The 22,014-nt window shown below is 52.0% G+C and overlaps 4 protein-coding genes across 4 annotated transcripts; 1 reads left to right on the plus strand and 3 right to left on the minus strand.

The window, feature by feature from the left end:
* Positions 1-370: 370 nt before the first annotated feature.
* Positions 371-2,147, plus strand: TMEM205 (transmembrane protein 205). Its single transcript, XM_040610545.1, has 3 exons — positions 371-1,241; positions 1,343-1,506; positions 1,726-2,147. The coding sequence occupies exons 1-3, from the start codon at positions 1,112-1,114 to the stop codon at positions 2,023-2,025; spliced, it is 594 nt and encodes a 197-aa protein (XP_040466479.1). The 5' UTR covers positions 371-1,111; the 3' UTR covers positions 2,026-2,147.
* A 385-nt stretch (positions 2,148-2,532) lies between these two features.
* TTC4 (tetratricopeptide repeat domain 4) lies at positions 2,533-12,648 on the minus strand. Its single transcript, XM_040610544.1, has 10 exons — positions 12,534-12,648; positions 12,345-12,462; positions 12,031-12,192; positions 9,048-9,125; positions 8,086-8,210; positions 7,707-7,793; positions 6,593-6,807; positions 5,327-5,408; positions 4,172-4,254; positions 2,533-3,219 (listed from the first exon to the last, which is right to left on the minus strand). Exons 1-10 carry the CDS (start codon positions 12,603-12,605, stop codon positions 3,120-3,122), a joined length of 1,122 nt encoding a protein of 373 aa, XP_040466478.1. The 5' UTR covers positions 12,606-12,648; the 3' UTR covers positions 2,533-3,119.
* Positions 12,649-14,250: 1,602 nt separating this feature from the next.
* PARS2 (prolyl-tRNA synthetase 2, mitochondrial) lies at positions 14,251-15,788 on the minus strand. The gene has a single exon (XM_040611194.1). The coding sequence runs from the start codon at positions 15,664-15,666 to the stop codon at positions 14,257-14,259; it is 1,410 nt and encodes a 469-aa protein (XP_040467128.1). The 5' UTR covers positions 15,667-15,788; the 3' UTR covers positions 14,251-14,256.
* A 1,372-nt stretch (positions 15,789-17,160) lies between these two features.
* On the minus strand, positions 17,161-20,105 carry TTC22 (tetratricopeptide repeat domain 22). Its single transcript, XM_040610885.1, is given in 5 exon segments — positions 17,161-17,406; positions 17,409-17,500; positions 18,048-18,138; positions 19,243-19,396; positions 19,948-20,105. Coding segments are annotated over 5 exon segments (741 nt in total).
* Positions 20,106-22,014: the final 1,909 nt, after the last annotated feature.

The raw sequence follows: 22,014 nt of genomic DNA on the forward strand, positions 1-22,014 counted from the left end.
ATCTGGGACCCTGGCGAGACAGGGCTCCGTGCCGGCTGCCCGCAGTGCCCATCGCTACCTTCCTGCACAGGGGGGTGCGAGGAACAAAGCCCCACCACAGGACCACGGCTGCCTTCCCTGGGCCCCTGCCATCACGCAGCGGACAGAGCTGCCAGGGGATGGAGTGGGGAAGCATCCCAGAAATGCCAAGCTTTCGGCAAAGAAAAGGCCACAAAGACAGCTGGGGATTTACAGACCAGCACTCCAGGTGGGACCCAAGCACCTTCTCCAGTACGTGATGCTACCATCATGAAAAGGTTTCGAAGACCTGATTTTATAGATGCCTAAATAAATACATGGAATTGATATATAAAAACACAGCGTATATTTATCTGTTTTGCAGAGGCAGAGGGATGTAATTAGATGGCAGCGCCTCTTTCAAGGCTATCCCTGCTGTAATTCATGCCCCGAGGTGGCTGGCCAAGGGGAGGAGGAAGAATAAAGCAAGGGGCAGAATTGATGGGCTGCTCCCAGATGCTTTGTTTTAATTAATTTCCAAAGTGCTCCTTGCAGCGGAGCAGGCAGCTCCTTCAAAGCCTCCTTCCACCCACTGCTGATTGTGCCAGCGTGAGGTCTGGGGCAGCGGGGTGAGCCCGGCAGCCAGCCCTGCTCCTTCCAGCCCCCAGGCTTGGCTCTTTGGTTAAAGTGTGCAGAAGCTGTTGCTGTTTTTAAACAGGGGGACTTCTCCCTGGCCAGGAGGCCTCTTTGATGGCCACAGCATGGGCAGGCGTGTTTTTCAGGGCTTTTCCTTTCCCCCTTTTTATTGACTTTTTGCATGTTCCTGCTGCCAGGGGTCAGCTGGGGCTTTGGCTGGACTTTGCTGAAAGTCCACCCAAAACGGCTGGTTACCGGGTGCTGACGCAGTGCCCTGCCCCTCAGATAGAAGGGGTTTGAGAACGGGGTTTGCAGCCAGGTCAGGTGTGCGATGGTGGGGCTGGGAAGGGGCTGTGCCAGCTCCCAAGCTCTTCCCGAGTAAGTGGGCTCAGGAAGCCGAACTGCATTTGGCCTGCATCCATCAAGGTGACAACAGCAGCAGCAGCTCAGTGCTGAATCTGGGGGTGGCTTGGCTGACATGAAGGGACCTGTCCCCGTCCAGGACACCATGCTGACCGACACAGAGCCCTCCAACACCATCAAACTGCTGCACCTGCTTTTCCTCTCCACCTCCTGGGGAATGCAGATCTGGGTGACCTTCGTGGCTGGTAGGTTGCGGTCCGTGCGTGCCGCTGTGGCTCTCTGCCTGGGTGGGAGGCTCAGGGGAGGGGGCTTTCCTCCAGGACCTACCCGCTCTCCCCCCTTGCAGGGTTTGTGATGGGCAGCCACCTCCCTCGCCACACCTATGGCTTCATCCAGCACCAGCTCTTCCCCTACTACTTCCACATTGGCTCCACTTGTGCCTTCCTCAACCTGACTCTGTTTGCCATGTACCACCCCAGCGAGCTGCTCAGCGATGAACAAACGACCCAGGTAGCCTCCCGCTTGACAAGGCAAGCTGGCCATAGGCCAGATCCTTTCCTCTGCTCCACTGAGACTGGTTTGTAAATGATGATGAGGTCCCATGCACAGCTCTAGTTAAAATAAACGGGTTAACATCCAGATTACAGCAAGCCTGGTGTGTGAAGGGCTGGGGTAGACGTGTAATCCACCACGTGTGAGATGCTCACAGCGGGCTTTGCTCCCCTGCAGATCATCGCCTTCTTCGTTTGCGTCGCTGCTTCAGTGCTGAACACGCAGTGGTTTGGGCAGGTCACCTCCGACATCGCGGCAGACATGCACCTTGTTGAGCGCCGGCACGGCCTCGGCCAGGAGGTCGGGCTGTTTACCAGCGAGTCCTGCAGGCAGCTGCGCGCCTCCAACCCCAGCTACCGGCAGCTGTCCCAGCAGTTCACCCTCTACCACGCTCTGTCCTCCCTCTGCAACCTCTGCTGCATCGTGTGCAACGGTTTGAGCTTGTACTACGTGGCTGCTCACCTCTCCACTTTGTGAGAGCGGGACACCGGGACGCAAGGCTGGCTGGCCAGAGCCAACACTCTGGGAAAAGGAAGCCATCCTGCTGCCTTGCTGTAAAGTAACTCTGAGCTCTGGAGATTAAAATTTCAGCATCCTCAGATGGAGATACTTTCACTGTATTTGTGCATGCTGTGGAAATTTAGGAATAGCAAAATGGAAATGCTAGCTGTCTGGGGCTAGCCTCCACGATCTAAGTAGGAGTGTCTATGGTTGAACAGCTTTCTAATGCCCTGTGCACTAGATGTGTCTAAAACTGCAGCATATCTCCGCAGTCATGGAGAGATTGCAGAAAAGAAAGGAGAGATTTAGAATTACTTTTAATTAAGTGCTGAAAGCTAATACAGAAGTCCAGAAGACCCTGTATGTTGACTGTACTGGTTAGTGTAATGGATAAGGTTGTTATGTTTGGGTTTAGAATTACTGTTTGTCATTCTTCATGAGGTGAGAAAAATTATTGTCTCATTTATTAGGCAGAAGTCAGTCTACTTAAAATAGACATGTTTATTTCCAGGTTGTATAGGATAATCAGTAAAGGTAGCAAAAGGGTCAGTAAAACATACTGCTCTGAACAAAGAGCTCTGCTTTACCCTGGCCAGCAGCAGAGCCAAGTGGTGAAAAAAGAGCAGCTGCTTAATCCCAGGCAGGAATCTGACTGCATCCATCCTGCTGCAACAGGCAGGTATCTCCCCAGACCACTGCTGTTAAACCCCAGCAACTACAGCCCACCTCCAAGGAAATGAGTGATTTTTCACAGGTAAGTACATTCCCAGCTGCTGCTGCTTCAACTGCAGCCAGTCTTTGGCACTGCTTCAGGTTTATTTCAAAACCACATGCAGCCTATCATAGAGGAGGCCTTCTGCAAGCCAGCTGGATTTCTTTTTAAACAAATAATCTCCTCTTGTAAACCCTTCATTCTCCTATGCTGCCTTCCTGGAAGTTTCCCCATGTGCCAGGATTATTTCTCCCCTGAAGTGTGCAAGGTATTTTTGTTCAAGCAGAAGTTTGCAGTCTGTAGCTGAGATAACAAACAGCAGCCTCTTGCACAGGATTCCTCGTTTGGTTTTTGCTCATTATAGTCGATGCACTTTCTTGCCAGAGAAGTACTTCTTAGAGAAAGGAGAAGACTTTACAAATGCCAAAACTGTTGGAGTCCCAGCCTTTACAAAATACCTGCAAAGATTAAAAGGAATCCTTTGGCTTCCCTGTAGCTGGTCAAGTGTCATGCAAAGTGAGCGACTTCTGCCCAGCTCCACAGAGACTGACTGACCTCCCAGAGGCCAGTGACAAGCTTTTTTGCTGATTAGCAGAGCCTTTTGGAGCCAGGGCTACACACATCCGAAGAGGAGCGTTTTATGAATCAACTCTTCTCCCAACAGCTACTTCTAATTAAAACAGCTGTTATTCTCCCTCTGGAAGGAGGTTTCTTTTGCAACTGCCCTTACAGCCTGAAATCTGAGGGCTTATGCACGCTGCTGAGTTTTATGGAGTGACAGTTCAGACACAGCCCGCAGCAGTGGACCTAGAGCTCTGCCCCCACTGTCACAGACCAAGCCACCAGCGCTGTGCAGCAGGCTTTCTCCAGCTAGCTACAACATGGTGCAAGTTAACAGCACAGGCTTTACAGTAACATTTTGGCTTCACAAACAGCAAATTCTTCTCTCTAAATAACTGCACAACACTTTAAAGTCAGTTTCAGAGTGAAACTATGCTGCATGCTGTGTTGGGGGCTGCTCATGCGGCATTATTAACAGTGAGAGCATTGTTAACCTTCAACATGCTTGCTTTATATGCTGCTGCTTTTTTTTTTTTAAAAAAAGTAGTACTGTGTAGATGGGATCTGAAACAGCCCTTTTGTGCTGCTGTTTGTGTGTAGCCCAACTCCCCTCCCCATCTCCATCCAGTCTTGGAAAGAGTTATTCATTTTTTGGGGGAAAAAAATACATGTCACTAAAGCCAGGCACAAAATCCATGCAGTCTGACTGCTTTACACCTTCAAGAGTTAGGACTATTAAACCAGAGAAGAGTTAGGACTATGAAATCAGAAAACAAACTGCACTTAAAGCCCAAAGCTCATACTTTTTGCCTTCGTGTTCTCTCTGGACATGAACAGGTATAGCCTTACCTTTTGTGCTGCAGCACTTGTAGCAACGTGTGTTCTGGGTTCAGCTGGTACATTGCTCCTCTTTCTTCATCTTCAAAATAGAGCTGAAAGAAATTCTGGAGGGTTATTAAACACCTAAAAGGTACATGAAAGCCAACTACTGAGCTGTTGAAAGCCCCGTAACAGCACACTATATATCAACTAGGCGTTTATCAAACTTCTGTAGCTTGACCCAACTGTGTCAGATGCTAGCTTCAGCAATGTAGAAACTGTTTTGTGTAAATTCCAAGTCTTCCCTGTACAAACCAGCTTAGCTTCTCATGGCAGTGGCAGCAGGAAGGCAAAATACACTGGCTGCTCTACTGCCTTACAGAGAAGCAATCCAAATCTACAGGCTGCTTTTTACCAGGTGAAACGCAGTAATGGTATCAGCTAAACTGAGTTGGTTTAAAGATACCTGAACAAAACAGAGTAGATCTAACAGATTCATATCCAGCAACTGTGTTAGACTGTACATACACACAGAGCTATAATCCCAGTTGTTAATCTGGTAAAGTACACAGCCACTGTCCTTTTGGACCTATCTTCTCACTGCACTAAGGGTTGTGCTGTCACCTGGCTCATGCAACACTGAAGTGGAAAATGAAAAATAAACATCTATATCCCTCCACGTACAATTTCTGAAAAATTCTCAACCTACTGCAGCCACAGCCAACTTGCATCCCACCTTCGCTAAAGCCTTAATGGACATATATTGTCTTGATGGGATTAGGTGCTTAAGTACCTCCAGTAAGTTCTGAAAATCACCTATTTTTTAGTAATGTTTTCTCGTTCGTATTGAGCAACTTCACAATGCAGTTAAAAAAGCAGGCAGCCTACCAGCTTGATGGTCTAAATCTCAATTACCATTACAAAGATGAGAATCTAAGCTATATCTATAAATACCTGCTATCAGATACAACGTAAGTGGAAGACAAAAGAACTTTCATTTCATTAATGAATTCTGTGTCCATGTCAGCACATCTGGAAAATGAGTTTATTAGTGAATGTAGCTCTCCAGATCCTTATTTCACATCCAAGTATGGTAAACAGGTAACAATGCCATTGCTTGCATACACTCACTCAAGAAAAAAACCCACAACAGCCCTGAAATAGAAGGAAAGTCAAACTTCTCACCTCAAGATCACAGGGAAGGTATTTTCTTTCTAAGTCCCAAGGAGGTAACTCAGCAAACATCACCATTAAATGATCAATAAACCTAAAAGCCAAAATACACTCAGTTAGCTTACACAAAGTGTTCAGTTTCAATAATTCGTACAGTTGCATTTGAACGATGGTAAAAATACATCAGCAAATTAGCCAACAGACTTAAAAATAAGTTTTGATCACTAATAGCTTCTTTCTTTCAAACTCATTGCTTTCGCAATCAGACCAAGGCCCTGTTGTAGCTCATGCTATTGGTTTCAAACTTCAGCAGTGCAACAGCAGATTAACTTTTCATTTTCACACTGAAAAAGATGTCAAAATAAACACCCTACATATTGTCTAAAATTTTGCTTCTGCACGGTCCCATTAGCACTACACTTCACCAGATCAGAGTGCTGAGAATATGCTTGTGTGTCTGAGGCTTGATTATTTTGGTACCTCAGGAGTGTTGGTGGCCAGCCTGTTCTAAGAACCCATTTTCACCTCCTTTGGTCATGAAAAGGTGTAGTGAACACTATCTCATAAGAACCACAATCTGCTTGTGCTGTGATTTTCAGTCTTAAACTTAGTAGTAGGTCTGAGAAACAGATATCTCCACACAAAAAACCCCTTACAAATTCCAAGTTTGTTCAACATTACAAGAACGGAAACTGTAGTTAACATCAAGAAAAGTGGAATCCCCACCTCGCCAGACACTTGCTTATAGTCTGACAAGTCTGCAGCACTTCAGTCCGGCCTGCTGTAAGCCCTAAGGAAACCTATGGGGTCACTGGTGGTTACAAGAGGTCTCTTTTGGAAGCTTATTATAATTTTTAAGTTTAATCTTCTCTCTGAGACCATATATTTCGAGGGTTTCAAAACAGCACCTTAATGAACCTCCAAAATCTATGCATGCAGAATAGGTCCCAGGTATTGCTGGCTACTGGTCTAAGCTTGCACTGTAAGCCCCTTTAATCACACTGGCTGAATATGACATGTTTCTCTGTGCTATAAATTTATGTAACATCAAAATTTTGGCCCTCATATTTTAAAGCAGCATTCGTAAATCACAGAATAATTTAGGTTGGAAAGGACGTCAGGAGGTCATTTAGTGCAACCTCCTGCGCAAAAGCAGGGTCAGCTATAAGATGACAAATCTGCAACTACTTCATTAGCATGGAAGTGCTTCACTTGCTGTCTGTTCTCATCTACTCAAGCATCTCCCTTATGCAAGAATTCTGCTGACACTGCATTTACCTGGAGTTCTCATGAAAAGCCACAATGAAATCTGTTTGCTCGTGCTCAGGGTACAGAAAGAGGACAGGCCAGTTCAAGTTACCATCAGCATCTAAGTGCACCTTTGCCTCTGTGGCATTGTCAGAGTGGAAACCATCTAAAGATATCTCAGCCAAGCCACCTGATATTTCCTCTTCTTCATTTGAAGGCTTGAGAGCCAGCTTGATATTTCTTTCCTGGAGGAGAGGAAGAAAAAAAAACCCAAAGAAACCAAAAAATAAACAGGCATGGTGGGGAGAATAAGAGCAAAAAATTAGCAGTTAGTAAAAGGTCAAATAGTGTCATTCTTATTAATGAATCAGCTCTTAAACATGCCGTCAAAAGCCTTCCTGCAGTATCAGATTCAGGTGACTTGTCTAGCCAGTAGAATCCAGAACCTCAGCCAGACACCCAGACTCCTCATAAAATGGTTGAGGAGAGACGGGAAACCAGTGGAGCCTGCATGCTGAGAGAAGAGACTGCGAGCATGCGGGGAAAGGGATGCATCTGAAATCCAGTTCTTTGGGACCTAGCAGGCATAACTTCAGGGTGCAATTATGTGCACCAGTTCCTGAGAACATCCACTTTTCCAGCGAACTGAAGAAAGCTCACTCTGTTCTTCGGAAAGACAATGGCAGAAAAGGAGATCCGACTTTACTTAATAGCCCAACATATTTTAATGTAGCCCAAACATTTACCAAAGAAGGAGAGGATCCAGGATTGATTCCCTTCTCTACCCTACTGGGTGGTGTCCTTCTATCCTTCCACTGAAGTAATGCCCATCGGCAGCAAAGAAAGCAATGTTCACTGGGCCAGCGTGATGCTACAGCCCAGCAGCCAGAGCACTCTCTTGGATGCTGAGTCCTTCTCCTAACTCTGGGTTTGTATTTTGCATTGGTTGTTACCTGGAATATGCAAACCTGGGAGCTGGGGCTAGAGCCATGCAGATAAGGAGAATCATGATTTTAAGTCAGTATTTTGGCTCCAGCCCTCAAAAGCCTGCATATGAGAACAACCTCTGAGACAGAAACTAGAAAGCTCTTAAAAAACACCACCAAAATAAACCACACAAAACCGAACCCCCTCACTGACCTACCTTTATTGCTGCAAGCAGAATTTCCTTTTGACACTGTTCCTTCTTCTCCATCACCTTTGCTTTCCTTGCATCCCGCTCCTCAGCTCGCTACATGTAAGAAAAGGTTGCACCATGGTCACACACAGCAAGTCAATGCCCACCACTGCTCTACCCTGCCAGCGAGTGGAGAAATCAGTTCAGATCTCCAGAAGGGTCCCTCCAGCCTTTTCCCCTACACATCAACAACACACATGACACAGAACCACCACTCAGTTCTGTTTAGGGATATTCTACTACACAGAAACTTGCACGGAGCACTCTTCAACCAAGGATCCCGAAGTGCTTCTTGACACAAAGCAGGCAACAAGCATTGCAGATGCTAGAATGCCTTCATATTTACCTTTAATTTGTCAGCTTTAGCTCTCACTTCCACAAGCTTTTTCTCTTTTGAATCTATTTGCAAGCCCTCCTCACACCATGCTATTGCTTCTGAGAAATTCTTTAGCTCCATGTGACAGAGAGCTCCTGGAAGGATTAAGATTTTAAGTTTCTAGTATTAGAGTCAGGATACAACTACTGCATAAGGTGGTGGTTATAAAGACAGAATTAGCCCTACTGCTTTCAAGAGGCACACACACAGGCACAAGCTATTGTCTGGCATGGTCACATTCATTTGTAGACTTCCAGCAGATCAGCTGAGAATAAAATCTAAAATATTTCAGCAGTTCTTATATCATTTGCTCATCTAGTCACAGAAATCAGCAGAATGATGCTAGAAGTGCCTGTTACAAGCAAAAATTTACCATTATAATTAACATTTCAGTACTTGTCTTGTAAGGAAAAATAAAGCGGTGAGTTTCATGGAGTGAGAAATGCTGGGGGAGGGGGGGGGGGGGGGGGAACCAACCAACAACCCCCAAAAACCAGTACTGTGGAAAATAGCAAACGTTATGCTGCTCTGTACAGAAACCGGTCCTATGCCTCTTTGACAGATACAGAACCTGAGGAGCAAAGAGCAAGAGGATAGTGTTTTGACTGAAAATCCGAAGGAAAATGCAGAGCTCTGTTTTGGGAAGAAACAGCAATAACAAAACATGGGAAAAGATCTCTTACAGTAACGGCTTTACTTTTCTGAAACAAATGTTGCCCAAAAACAAAAGTACGATGCCATTCACATTAATTTAAGGTTTATAAACACTGTTATTTAACACACAGAAATATCCAGAGAAACAAAGCAACATCTAACAACAGTCTGTTCCAGGGCCTGTAACAATAACAGCAGAAGTAAAGCTAACATGTGCAAAGCTGTTTTGAAACAATGTTCCTTGTATTCCACACAGTAACATGTGCTTTAATTCTCACCTCTTATGATTGCTTTGAGATGAGTGGGCTTTAGCTTTTTTGCTTGGATGGCATCATTGAGGGCAGAACGGTAGTTACCTATAAAGCAAGCAGAACTGCTCAGAACCTTTCACTTATATTTAAAATCCAACCAGACCCCAAGGTGACAAAACAGCTTACATGGAGACTCTATAATTCACTGTTTCTACAGTCACTGTGAGGCAAGTGGAGGAAGAAAGGGCAAACTAAGAGCAAGAAGTGAAAGGACAGGAATCAACCATACAGGAGAGTAACATGACTGTGAGCAAACCATCTCCCAGCTGCAAAACACAAAGGCATTAAAAGGCCAAGAACAACCCCCCTGCTGTGCAGGTGCTGTTGGTGGAATGGGTGGTAGCTTGAGGAGGACATGGCCAGGAAAGTGATAAAATGTGTTGCTTCAACAGATTTTTGAGCTCAGGGCATCCCCCTGTACTTCCAGTCTCTCTATGAATTTGTTCAGCATCAGCCCTGCCAGAGGGAGTGCGATACTGGACCTGTTGGTCACCAAGGCAAGTGCGCTAATTGGTGACGTGGATTGGAGGCAGCCTGGGCTGCAGTGATCATGCACTGGTGGAGTTCGCAGTCCTGAGGAATATAGGTCAGGCAAAGAGTGAAGTCAGGACCCTGAATTTTAGGAAAGCAAAATTCCAGTTTTTCAAGGAGTTAGTCAATAGGATGCCCTGGGAAACTGCCCGCAGTGACAACAGTGCAAAACAGAGCTGGCAGATCTTTAAGGATGCTTTCCATAAGCACAAGAGCTCTCGATCCCCAGGTGTAAGAAATCAGGAAAGGAAGGCAAAAGATTGGCATGGATGAGTTGAGACCTGCTGGTCAAACTAAAGGGCAAGAAGAAAATGCACAGGCAGTGGAAGCAGGGACAGGATCCTGGGAAGAGTATAGGGACGCTACCTGATTGTGTGGAGATGGGGTCAGGAAGGCCAAGGCACGTATGGAGCTGAACTTGGCAAGGGATGCAAAGAAAACTAACAAGAAGGGCTTCTACAGGTATGTCAGCCAGAAAAGGAAGGTCAGAGAAAGTGTACTGCCCTCCTACCCCGCCATGAGCAAGACTGGCAAACTGGTAACAACAGATGAGGAGAAGGCTAAGGTACAACACAACTTTTTTGCCTCAGTCTCCACTGGCAATCTCTCTTCCCACACCTCTCGAGTGGATGGACCGCAAAGCAGGGACTGGGGGAGCAAAGTCCCTCCCACTGTAAGAGAAGATCATATTTGTGACCACTTGAGGAACACAAACATACGGAAGTCTGTGGGACCTTGCATCCCAGAGTCCCGAAGGAATTGGCTGACATAGCTGCCAAGCCACTCTCCATGGTATTTGAAAAGTCATGGCAGTCAGGTGAAGTCCCTGGTGAAAAAGGGAAACATTGCACTCATCTTTAAAAAGGGTAGAAAGGAGGACCCTGGAAACTTCTGCCCTGTCAGCCTCACCTCTGTGTCTAGGAAGATCATGGAACAGATCCTCCTAGAAGCTACGCTAAGATATATGGAGGATGGGGAGGTGATTCAAGACAGCCAGCATAGATTCATCAAGGGCAAGTCCTGCCTGAGCAGCCTAGTGGCCTTCTATGATGGAGTAACTACATCAGTGGACAAGGGAAGAGCTATGGATGGCACCTATCTGAACTTCTGACACGGCATCTATCGTGGCTTTTAACACAGTACCCGACAACATCCTTCTCCCTAAACTGGAGAGATACAGATTTGGTGGGTGGACTATTCAGTGGGTGAGGAGCTGGTTGGATGGACACATCCAGACGGTAGTGGTCAATAGCTCAGTGTCCACTGTTTGATATCTTCATCAGTGGCATAGACAGTGGGATCAAGTGCACCCTCAGCAAGTTTGTAGACAACACCAAGCTGAGTGGTGCAGCTGACACACGCCTCAGGGACCTAGACAAGCTCCAGAAGTGGGCCCGTGTGAACCTCATAATGATCAACAAGGCCAAGTCCAGGGTCCTGCACCTGGTTAGGGTCAACCCCTAATATCAGTACAGGCTGGGAGATGAAGGGATTGAGAGCAGCCCTGCCGAGAAGGGCTTGGGGTACTGGTGGATGAAAAGCTGGATGAGCAATGTGTGCTCGCAGCCCAGAAGGCCAATTGTACCCTGGGCTGCATCAAAAGCAGCGTGGCCAGCAGGGCGAGGGAGATGATTCTGCCCCTCTGCTCCACTCTGGCCAGACTCCACCTGGAGTGCTGCATCCAGTCTGGAGCACTCAGCACAGGAAAGACACTGACCTGTTGGAGCGGGCCCAGAGGAGGCCACAGTACTTCTCCTGTGAGAAAAGGCTGAGAGTTGCGGTTATTTAGCCTGGAGAAGAGAAGGCATTGGGGAGACCTTACCACAGCCCTTCAGCTTAAAGGAAGCTTATAAGAAAGATGGGGACAAACTTTTTATCAGGGCCTGTTGTGATAGAACAAACCATTGTTTTAAACTAAAAGAGTGTAGATTTAGATTAGATACAAATTTTTTACTGTGAGGGTGGTGAAACACTGGCACAGGTTGCCCAGAGAGGTGGTAGATGTTCCAACCTTGGAAACATTCAAGGCCAGGTCAGATGGGGCTCTGAGCAACCTGATCTAGTTGAAGATGTCCCTGCTCGTTACAGGGGGTTTACGTTAGATGGCCTTCAAAGGTCCCTTTAACCCAAACTATTCTGTGATTCTAAAAAAAAAGTTTTGCCCTCTTCTGGAGCCAAGGCTCGAGCAGCAGGTAACAGGTGCAATGAACAAACCACAAACCCTGTGTGCAGCCCTGCTCTGAAGTGAGCCAGGCCTTCAGAGTTCAAGGTGTCTTTTTCTCATGCATAAGCCATTAGTATGCTGTATCACAAAAAAAGTTAAGAAAAAGAAAACCCAAAACGGGGAGAAAAAGCAACTCTGGGTGGCAGAGCCCCCCCTTCCCAGCTCTGTCTGAGGCAGGATGGTGCAGGTTGTTACCCAGGTAGAAATGTGCAGCCCCTCGGTTTGTGTGCAGCACGGCATTCAGCTCTGGGTCCTCACACTTCTTCTTCAGCCCCTCGGTGTAGGCGATGACGGCTCTCCTGTAGTCCCTCTCCCTGAAGTACTCGTTCCCTTCGTTTTTGTACATCCTGGCCAGCTCTGCAGGGGACGGAAAGGGAGGACAGGGCATGAGCGGGGGGGGGGGGGGGGGGCACAGCTCCCCGGTGCCCCACGGCCACCTCAAGCTCTCTCCCCGGCCGGGCCGGGGGGCGCAACCCGGCAGCCCCCCCCGCCCAGCCCCGGCTGCCCACCTGCGGGGCCCTGCTCCTCGTCGAAGAGGAGGGACTGCAGACAGGCCAGCTCCGGCTGCCGCGCCGCGTCGATCTCTGCCGGGCACCGCTTCATGAACATGGGGATGGTCTCCAGCTCCTGCGGGGGGGCACACACCGTCCTCAGCCCTGCCCGCCCGGCCCCCCGCACCCCCGGCCCCGCCGCCTCACCTGCTCCCACGTGTCGGGCTGGAGAGCGCCCCGGTACCGCGGCGTTCCGCCGCCCGGCCCGGCCTCCGCCATGCCGCCCCGCCGGTCTTCCTCCCGACCGCCCCGCCTCAGGCCCGCCCCCCGCGTCAGGCCCGGCCCCAGCGCCCCCAGGCCCGCCCCCCGCGTCAGGCCCGACCCCAGCGCCCCCAGGCCCGGCCCCCGCCTCAGGCCCGGCCCCAGCGCCCCCAGGCCCGGCCCCAGCGCCCCCAGGCCCGGCCCCAGCGCCCCGAGGCCCGGCCCCAGCGCCCCCCAGGCCCGGCCCCAGCGCCCCCCAGGCCCGGCCCCCAGCGCCCCCCAGGCCCGGCCCCCGCCTCAGGCCCGGCCCCAGCGCCCCCCCAGGCCCGGCCCCAGCGCAGGCCCGGCCCCAGCGCTCCCAGGCCCGGCCCCAGCGCTCCCAGGCCCGGCCCCAGCGCTCCCAGGCCCGGCCCCAGCGCCCCCCAGGCCCGGCCCCACCGCTCCCAGGCCCGGCCCCAGCGCCCCCCAGGCCCGCTTTCCACCTCAGGTTTCAGCCTCAGGTTTTGGTGGCACCTCCCATGGGGATGGCAAATGGGACTGATCCTGCCTGGGACGGGGAGAAGGACTAGGTGGCCTCCTCTGGTCCAGGAGCATGTGGCGAGCGTGGGTCTGCCACAGAGCCCTACACGACTGGCACCACTGCTGCTCGTGTTCACCTCTCGGACCCAGGAGCTGGCACAGGGCTGGGCGACACCCTCCAAGGAGCTCCCTGTCCAGGGGACGCTTGTGGGGCGATGGCACCTGTCAGTGCCGCTGGGAAAGCGGCAAGCTGTTCCTCACAGGAGCCCCGGGCCCAGCCCGATGACCCCACACTGCAGCAGCACGTACAGGTGGGATGCCACCACCCTGTGGGGCAGGGTTACTTACAGCTTATAAGCAACAACATGGCCTGGACATTTTCACACCCAGGCTTTGCAGGTCCCCAGATTTCATGTTTCCTTGTTAAGTATTTTGCGAAGATTTTCTACCGCTCTGAGGCTGTGTCCCCAAAACCAGCGTCGCCACCCAAGGCCAGCAGATCCAGGCATCTCACCAGCTGCAGGAATGGGGGGAGGGTGCCCGACACCATTCTTCACCTCAGTTCCTGTAGATTTGCAGCACTGTGGCATTTTCAAGGTGAGCAAGGCTCTAGAGTTCAACATTTTGCTTTAATTAAGATGAACCTCTACCACGGAGCTTGGGTGTCTCCAAAGAGAAGATGCAACTAGAGAAAAGGCGCCTTCCTTTCTCTCCCTCTTAAAATTCCTCATGCTGAGAACTTAGCACCTGAAAAGGGTGAGGGAAGCCCTCCCATCCCTGCTCCTGCAGCCTCAGCTGTTGCATGTGCTTGACATAGGCTGTCGCCAGCCTGTCTGCCCCAACTGGGCCATGAGGGGCTGATCCTGCCAGCACTCCCACAGCTGCACGAGGCTACACACGCTGGTAAAAGCTGCTTGTAGGGGCTGGTAGCCAGAGGGAGAAGAAGCCCCAGCTCTGTGGGAGAATGTGGACTGACCCCAGGTCAACCCCAGCACCCAGCGTGGTTGCAAGATACTGTGGCCAGCTCTGACATGAGCTGGATTCAGCTCCACTGACCCAGAACCGTTGCTGACAACCTGCACACCCTTGAAAAGGAACCAGGGCTGTTCAGATTAGTGCAGCAATCATGAGAGACTCAGAGATGGCAATTTTAAAGGACTTGCACTTTACTCAGCAACTCAATGACACCTTCCTTGGTGAGGAACAAAACCTCACTGGTGTTCTGATTCCAAACCTCAAAGACCGGGGGGTCCTCGCAAACCCTCTTCCCAGCTATGACCACATAGGGATAACCCAGCTTGTTGGCGTCCTTTAGCCTTTTGCCAATAGTCAGCTGTGTCCTGTCATCCAGCACTGAGTCACCAGTGAGGTGGGGCAGCACTTCAGCGAGGTCTTCGTACAGCCGCTCGAGCAGCATGGCTCCCTCCTCCTCTTCCTCACTGCCTCTCTTAGGGGGAATGAAGCAGAGCTGGTAGGGTGTGATAAGGCTCGGCCAGCGGATGCTGTCGTCTGTAGAGAGCACCTCGATGGAGGCCGCCAGGATGCGAGTGACACCCAGGCCATAGCAACCCATTTCTGCCAGCTGGAGTTTGTTTTGGGGGGAGTAGAAGACAGCGTTGGAGACTGAGGAGTACTTGGTGCCCAGATAAAACGTATGCCCCACTTCGATCCCTCTGGTCTGGGTGAGTTTTTCCCCACATGTGGGGCAAGACGTTTGCTCCTTGTTTAACGTTTCCACATTGGCTGCAAAATGTCCGTCAGGGCACAGCACCAGCCTGTCCTCACCGATGTCTGCCGGAAGCTGGAACTCATGGGACACGGTGCCGCCAATGCTGCCCGTGGCCGCCTGCACTTTGACAAAGGGAAGGCCCAGGCGGTCGAAGAGGCTGCAGTAGGCGTCACACACCAGGTCATAGGTGTGCTGAGCTGCCTCTTTGGAGGCATCGAAGGTGTACATGTCCTTCATGTAAAACTCCCGGCTGCGCAGCAAGCCGAAGCGGGGCTTGGGCTCATCCCGAAACTTCCTGGTTACCTGGTAGAGACGCAGTGGGAGCTGCTTGTAGGACAGGTTGCTCTGAGCAGCCACCAGCTCCGTCACCGCCTCCTCATGCGTCGGGCCTAGGCAGTAGCCCTTGCCATGCCTGTCCACCAGCCGGAAGAGCTCCGGTCCCATCTGCTCCCAGCGGCCGCTAGCTCGCCACAGCTCCGCCGAGCTCAGGCTGGGCACGTTCAGCTTCTGCCCCCCCACGGCCTGCATCTCCTCGTCCATCACCTTGATGAGCTTCTCCATGGCGCGGACGGTGGGCGGCAGGTAGCAGTAGCAGCCGGGGCTGGCGGGGTGAATGAGCCCCGCTTGCAGCATCAGCTTCTGGCTCCGGCAGGTGGGCTCCCCGGGCCTGCCGTCCCACCCCGCCTCGCCGCCCGCCTGCAGGTTGCGGGGCTGGAACAGCTGCGAGAACAGCAGCCGCCTCGCCCTGCCCGAGGCGCCGTGCCGCAGCCTGCAGCCCTGCCGCCGGGCCCTCAGCGCCGGGAGCCCCCACCTCCGCAGCAGGGCCTCCATGACGGTGCCGAGAGGGGGCCCGGGGCCCGCGGCGGGGCGGCGCAGGGGGGGAGCGCTGCCTGCGAGGCGGGGGCTGCCCCTGCCCACCCGCGGCCGGCGGGGTGCGCCCACCCCCTGCGCGGGGCGGCCCCGGCGCCCCACGCGCGCCCTGCCCGCGCGCCCGGCCGTGCACGCCCCGGGACCTAACGGGGCCCCCGCACACCGGCACCGCCGCGCGCCACCACGCGCACGCCCCGCCCCGCCGCCACCAGCCAATAGAAACCACCGCCTCCTGTCACGTGCGGGACCTCCCCCGCAGCCCGCCGGAAGCCGGAAGTTGGTGCGGCGTGGCGCCGCCCGCGGGCGGGGCAGGCCGCGGCTCTATGGTTCCGTCGGCGGGGCAGCGCGGCCTGGCAGTAGCGGGGCCTGGTAGCGGGGGCGTCGACGGGTTCCCCGACCCGGGGCACCCGTGGGTGTGCCAGGCTCCAGCGGGTGGACGCGTGAGAGCGGGTGGGTGCCTGCGGGCGGGGCAGGGAGCGGGGCACACCGCTGGGCCCGCAGGCTGGTCCTGTCCCCGCGCTGCGGCCCTCTGCAGAGCGGCCCCTCGCGCACCGGTTGCCCGCAGTTCCCCTTGTTTGTACATTTCGGTACGCAAAAGCATCAGCCCCCTTGGTTACCAGCTGCATAATTCCCTCATCACTTAATATTGTTTGTCTGAATTCCTATTTGTCAAGTAACCCTCTCGCGGCTCACATTAATTACTTTGCTTGCTCAGGCTCAGCTGCTTCTTGAGTCAGGGGGTGTCTTGAGTCGGGGGTCACAATCTCCCCCTGCCAGAATTACCTTTCCCCTAATTGGTGCTGCTTGTGGTGAAGGTCAGCTTGTGGTGGGGCTTTTCAACAAAGAACCTGCTGCTGCTAAGGGAAGCGCTTAGCAGGACATAACGAAATGCTTGTATCTTGAATTAACCATCAACAACTCATTCGTTCTTAAAAACTACTAACAATGCATCCAATTTTATTAATCGCTTGCTATGAGGCTGGTCCAGTGGGATGCCACCTGCTGCAGTATTGCCAAAATCCAGCGGCCCTGCAGCAAGGGCAGGAACAGCAGCCCTTTGCTTCACAGTGCTGCCAGCCTGGTGCTGGGGACGTGTTAGAAGCAGGGGACACCCCAGGCTCTCTGACACCTACCCAGGATGGGGGCTGGAGGTTCACAGGGACCTGAGCAGGCAGCCGGGCACAGGCAGGGGATGGCGGTGGGTGGCCACCAGTGCCAGGGACAGCAGCTCTTACAGGGCTAACACCACAAGGGATTTGTCTCTTGCTTTTTTAATAAGGTTTTAGAAAACTGAAAAGGTCCTGACAGCTCATGAGACAGCCAGCCACTCCGCAGCACCTGCTGCCACCCTGGTGGCTCAGAGGGACAGTGACTGTTCATTCGTCCTGCCCTTGGAAGAATCGACCTTCATAATCTCAAACAGCAGTTTTACCAGCTCTGTCCTCCCCTGGGTGATCATGGCTGGATCACCTCCGGTGGGCGGTTGCAAGAGACCGTCCTCAGCTCCTGCTGCAGGTGCTACCATGGGAATTTCTCCTCATCTTTCTTAACCCACCGCTCCACCTCCTGCATCAGCGTTTCTGTCTTCAGCTTCATCTGACCAAAGAGCATGAGCAGTGGCTTCAGGAGGCACTGCAGGCTTTTGGTAGAGCCTGCATTTTTCAGTCTGATGGCCCGCTTGAAGCACTTGATGCTAGTGGAAGCACCGATGGTTTTTCCTGGCTTTTAAGCCATAGGCATTTGCCACTGAAGAGCTGCAGTTCAGGAACGGTATCGCCCAAGTCAAACTCCATGGCTTTGTCCAGGAGTTTCATCTGCTAGGAAGTTCTTGCACAGCACCCACCCTCATGTAATAGTAAGAAATAGTAAATAGAGACGGGGCAGGACAAAATGGGGCTGTCAGGAGAAAAGAGCCCAACAGCTGCCTCCGAGGATGACATTCCCCATTGGGCTTTGTGGAGGGGAATAATGGAGGGGAGTGTGGCTGACATGTCTCAGCACCATGTCCATAGCATCCACATGGGGATGGATTCCTGCTTCCATTCTTGTTTCTAGTGCCTCCTGGTAGCTCTACACTCCTGTAAACTCTCAGAATTCCCTCCTAGCCAAGGCTGATGTCAACTGCAGCAACTCCCCTGTTCCCTGTTCCTGCTTTCAGCCCTGCTGCACCCCCTCATCTCCCTTGCACGTAATTAGAGCTGAGCCCAACAGCAGGGAGAGGCAGCTGAGGGCCAGTGCCCTCAGTCTTTGTGGTCTGACTTTAGGGCTGAGAGTTAATGAAAACATGGGGATGCTGCAAGGAGCTCCCTGGGATCTCAGGGGTATGATGTACCCATCCTCACCTGGTCCATGTCCAGGTTTGTCCTTAGGTACAGACAAACCTTGAGGACCAAGATCTTGTTCCAGATCTTGCAGACGCATCTTCATGTAGATCTAGAGACCAGAAGAAACTCATCAGCTTGTGCCCAGTTGCAGATTGATGATGATGAAATGATATGAGTACAAACCACTGGCATGCATCAGGTCAGCTCCTTGGCTGTGCCAAGCCAGGCCAGCTTGCCCAGCACCAGCATCCCAGTCTCCAAAGTGGGACCTCAGGCTGGCTCATGGAAAAGTGGTGCAAGCCGCTGAGATGTTGCTTGTCCTCTTGACTTGGGCTGTGAATTTGGTTCTTGGTGATCATGGGGTCCTCGAAAGCAACCAGCCCATCCGCTCCCCCTTCCAGGCTCAGTCTCAGGACATGGGGGCAGCATGCCCTAATGTGTTCAGAGGTTGAACCGCTTGGCCATAGGAGTGCGCCTGAAGAAGGGCTGAGAAATCAAAAGCCTTTTTCTTATGTCATTTCAGTTTCTTCCAGTCTAATCTGGCAGACAGACACCACCTGGCACCCAGTAACCACCTCCACACTGCACTTTTCAGCATCCTACCTTGAGCTCAAAGGAAGTTAAACATCTCTGAAGAACAGTTGTAAGCACATACTGAAGTACTCCACTAGAGGAGGAAATTTCATTTCACTGAGCCTCATTTTATGAGGAGTTAAATAATCCTATTTAAATATACGGAAGTAAGAATAAGTCCTTGTTTTATTTAAAAATGGGATTTGGGGTAAGTCTTCATGATTCTTCTTTAATGGGAAATACTCATTAATGTGCACTCATGTTTACAGGGGGCTGGAAATGGGCAAAATCAAGGGATTAAAGAGCACATTTTCAATGCTCCTGAGCGATTTAGGAGCATTAAAGTCATTAAATGGTTCAGCCAGTTCTGCAAGGTGACTCAGCATCCTGTGAAAGGTTGCCCAGAGGGACCTGGGGAAGTCCCTCAGCACCTCAGTGCTGGAGCTGGATTTCCTGGCTGCCAGGTAGCAACCTCCCTCTCAGACCAGCCTCCACTGTTTTTTTCAGGCAGTTACTTCTCCCTGTGTGTCTCTCACCACAATTAAACAAACAATGCAAACGCTGTCTGGGAGAAGCACTGTGGCTGTCTCGGAGCTGGAGGAGTAGGACAGGTCACTGCAGGAGGGGGACCTGCCCATGCCTGTGCCTGGGTGCAGTATGCCTGGCAGAGCTGTGGGTTCTGCAGGACCTCCAGTGCCATGTGGCACATCCCTTTGGCCATCTCCTGCTTGCCCAGGAAGTGGGAGATATTTGCCAGGTGGTTCAGGACAGCAGGGTTGTCTTTCGCTGTTTCTGTTGCCTGTTTGAGCCAGAGAAGTGAAACACGTTTCCATTAGTGACTTATTGCCTGCTGTGCTGATCAAAGGGACAAAACCATCTTGGATTGATTCACTGGGGCAAATTAACTGGGAGGGTTTAAGGCTAGACAAGAGACATGGTTTGAGGGGAAAGCTGATATCTCGTATTAAATCAGCAGACAGGACTGAATGTGGGGCTAAGCTCAGGGGTTATGTGCCTGAAAGCCTGTCTGTGTTCCTTATTTTTTCCAGCTGTGCCAGGGGAATCTAATAAAGGTACTGCTGTCCCTGCAGTCTTTCACCAGACTGTTCGCCTGATGCTTTGCTGGAGGCTGCTTTATGCCATCAGGGCCAAACGTGTGGCCTGAGCGGGGTGTATCCTGCATATGCCAGGACCGAGGGTCTTGGCTCTCTTCTAGGGCCTCCTCTCTTTGCCCTGGGGGATTTCCAGGAGCAAAAATGCTGAGCATGGGGGGAAGATGAATGAAGGACCAAGCAAGCAATGACAGCTGCCTCAAATCAGTCCCTGGCATGGCAGCGCTGGGGATAGCCCCTTGCCAAAGCGATTTAGGAGGTCAGTCTCAGAGAAGCCACAGTCCTAGATCCCCGTTGGGGTGGTGGGAAATGTTTCTTTCAGCAGCATCCCCAGGTAGCACCAGGCCAGGGCTAAGGAGGAGAAGTCAGGGCAGGTGGGAGACCAAGTCATTCGTGGCCGAATTTGGATTTGCAGTTTGGGCTTGGGATCTTGGCACAGAGAGGTGGCACACTTCGTCTGACCCTGGCCATGCTCTTGCACAGCTTGTAGGGTCCGTGAGCCCATGGTGCTGGCTCACACACTTGGCTGACTAACTTTCCTGAGTACTTTCATTCCCTGCGGTGATGTTACTGTAACTGCACCACTGCAGGACAATGATTTTATGCCCAGTGAAGCGAAAGCTGCAGGGCTTAGATTCATCCCTCGGTAAGTTACTGGGGGATATAAAATTACTGCACACCCCCTGCACCCTGGCATCTCTGTTACAACCAGGATCCCTGACTTGACCCTGCTGTCTACCAGCCCTAACTGCTGCCAGGAGGGGACTTTCCCTGGGCAACCGGGATGCTGGGTGCCACAGTGATGGCTGCCATGGCAAGGACTGCCACCATCCCTACAGCACTCAGGGACTAGAGCTGCCAGTGTGGGGCTGCAGGCGCTCCCTAGGGACATGGGCAGCCAGGTGAGGCCTCTGGCCAGCCTTGCCCCGATGCGTGGGGAGAGCTGGGCTTAGCGGTGTAGCTCTCCTCACCTCCCAGATTGTCTGTGCCTACTGGGAAGCAGCTTCTTGCATGGGGACTTTTTGCCCATGATGATCCAGGACACCCAGGTCAGGCTGGGAGCACTCCAGGGTGGAACTGGCATCCCTGGTGGTGCAGCGGGTGCCCAGGGTGGGGATGCATTAGGCTCCAGGGGAACCGATGGATGAGTGGATGAATGGGTGGATGGATGGGCAGCTCTCCAATGTTGTGCAGCTCTTTTTATGAGCAAACTGAAACATCTTTTCTTCTGCACAGTATGCAGTGGGGTTCTACAGGTTCCTACAGGGTCCTACAACGCAAAGCCTGCTGAGAAACCAGCCAACTTCCATTCTGGTCATCCACCAAGATATTCAACAGAAAGTCCTACCGCTTCTTTACTGTGAACGAAGTGAGTGAACGGGCACAGCAGTGAGAGGGATGCGGGAACGGTCAAGCTCTGAGCTTCCTCCATGACCATCCCCGATGCATTACTGGCACCCCTGGGAGAGGACAAAAGTCTTTGGAGCCAAAGCAAGGGTAGGCAGTCCTCCTGAGTTTCAGGCAGCTGGTGAGTCTTCTGAATAGAGCAGCCCCTGGCAGAAATCCCACATCAGGTGGCTGGCTGTGATTGAAGGGCAGACTGACCTCAGGGGGTGCTTTTCTCTCCCCAGTGATTATCAAGGAAACTTGGGTGACTTGGCCAGACACCCATCTTTTAAAGAGGAGGTAAGTCCTTCTCTGGGTGCTGCTGTTCTTGCCCAGAACAGGTTACTGAAGAGTGAATGGTGAATAAAGGCCCATGGCACCGTGTCCTGCCAGGTCAAGGGAAAGGTGCCCCCTGTGCACAGCAGCACCTGAGCACCTGCCGCTGAGCACGCATTGCCCCAAGGCGGCTGAGCTTGGCTGGTGCTCAGCAGAGGGGCAGGAGCTCAGCAGCAACCACATTATCTGCCTGCATCCTCAGGCCTTTGCCCTTTTCAAGGGATGCTCAGACAACCCTTCCTGTTAGTTTTGCTCTGCATCAGCTGCAAGCAAGCGGATGCACTTCATGGATGAGGGCTGCTGGGTTTGAGTCCTTTCAGGTGCGAGGAGCTCCTTGTATCCTCCCAGGAAGTCATATTCTGCTGCTTGAAAGCCAGTTTTTACTTTAGCAGCATCAGCAGCACGTTGCAGAAGCAGTGCAGGTAGGAGCCCTTCCCTTAGTACCCGTTCGTGGAGCTGTATTCATCTTGGCAGCTTCCCCACGGGGAACCAGAACAAAGCCTAAAGGGCTCAAAGCAGACAGGGAAAGCTTTAGTCTGAAACAGTCCACCTTGGCTAGGGATGAGGAGCAGGCTTCC

Source organism: Falco naumanni, chromosome 11 (genome assembly GCF_017639655.2).
Source record: "Falco naumanni isolate bFalNau1 chromosome 11, bFalNau1.pat, whole genome shotgun sequence".
NCBI classification, from domain to species: Eukaryota; Metazoa; Chordata; class Aves; order Falconiformes; family Falconidae; genus Falco; species Falco naumanni.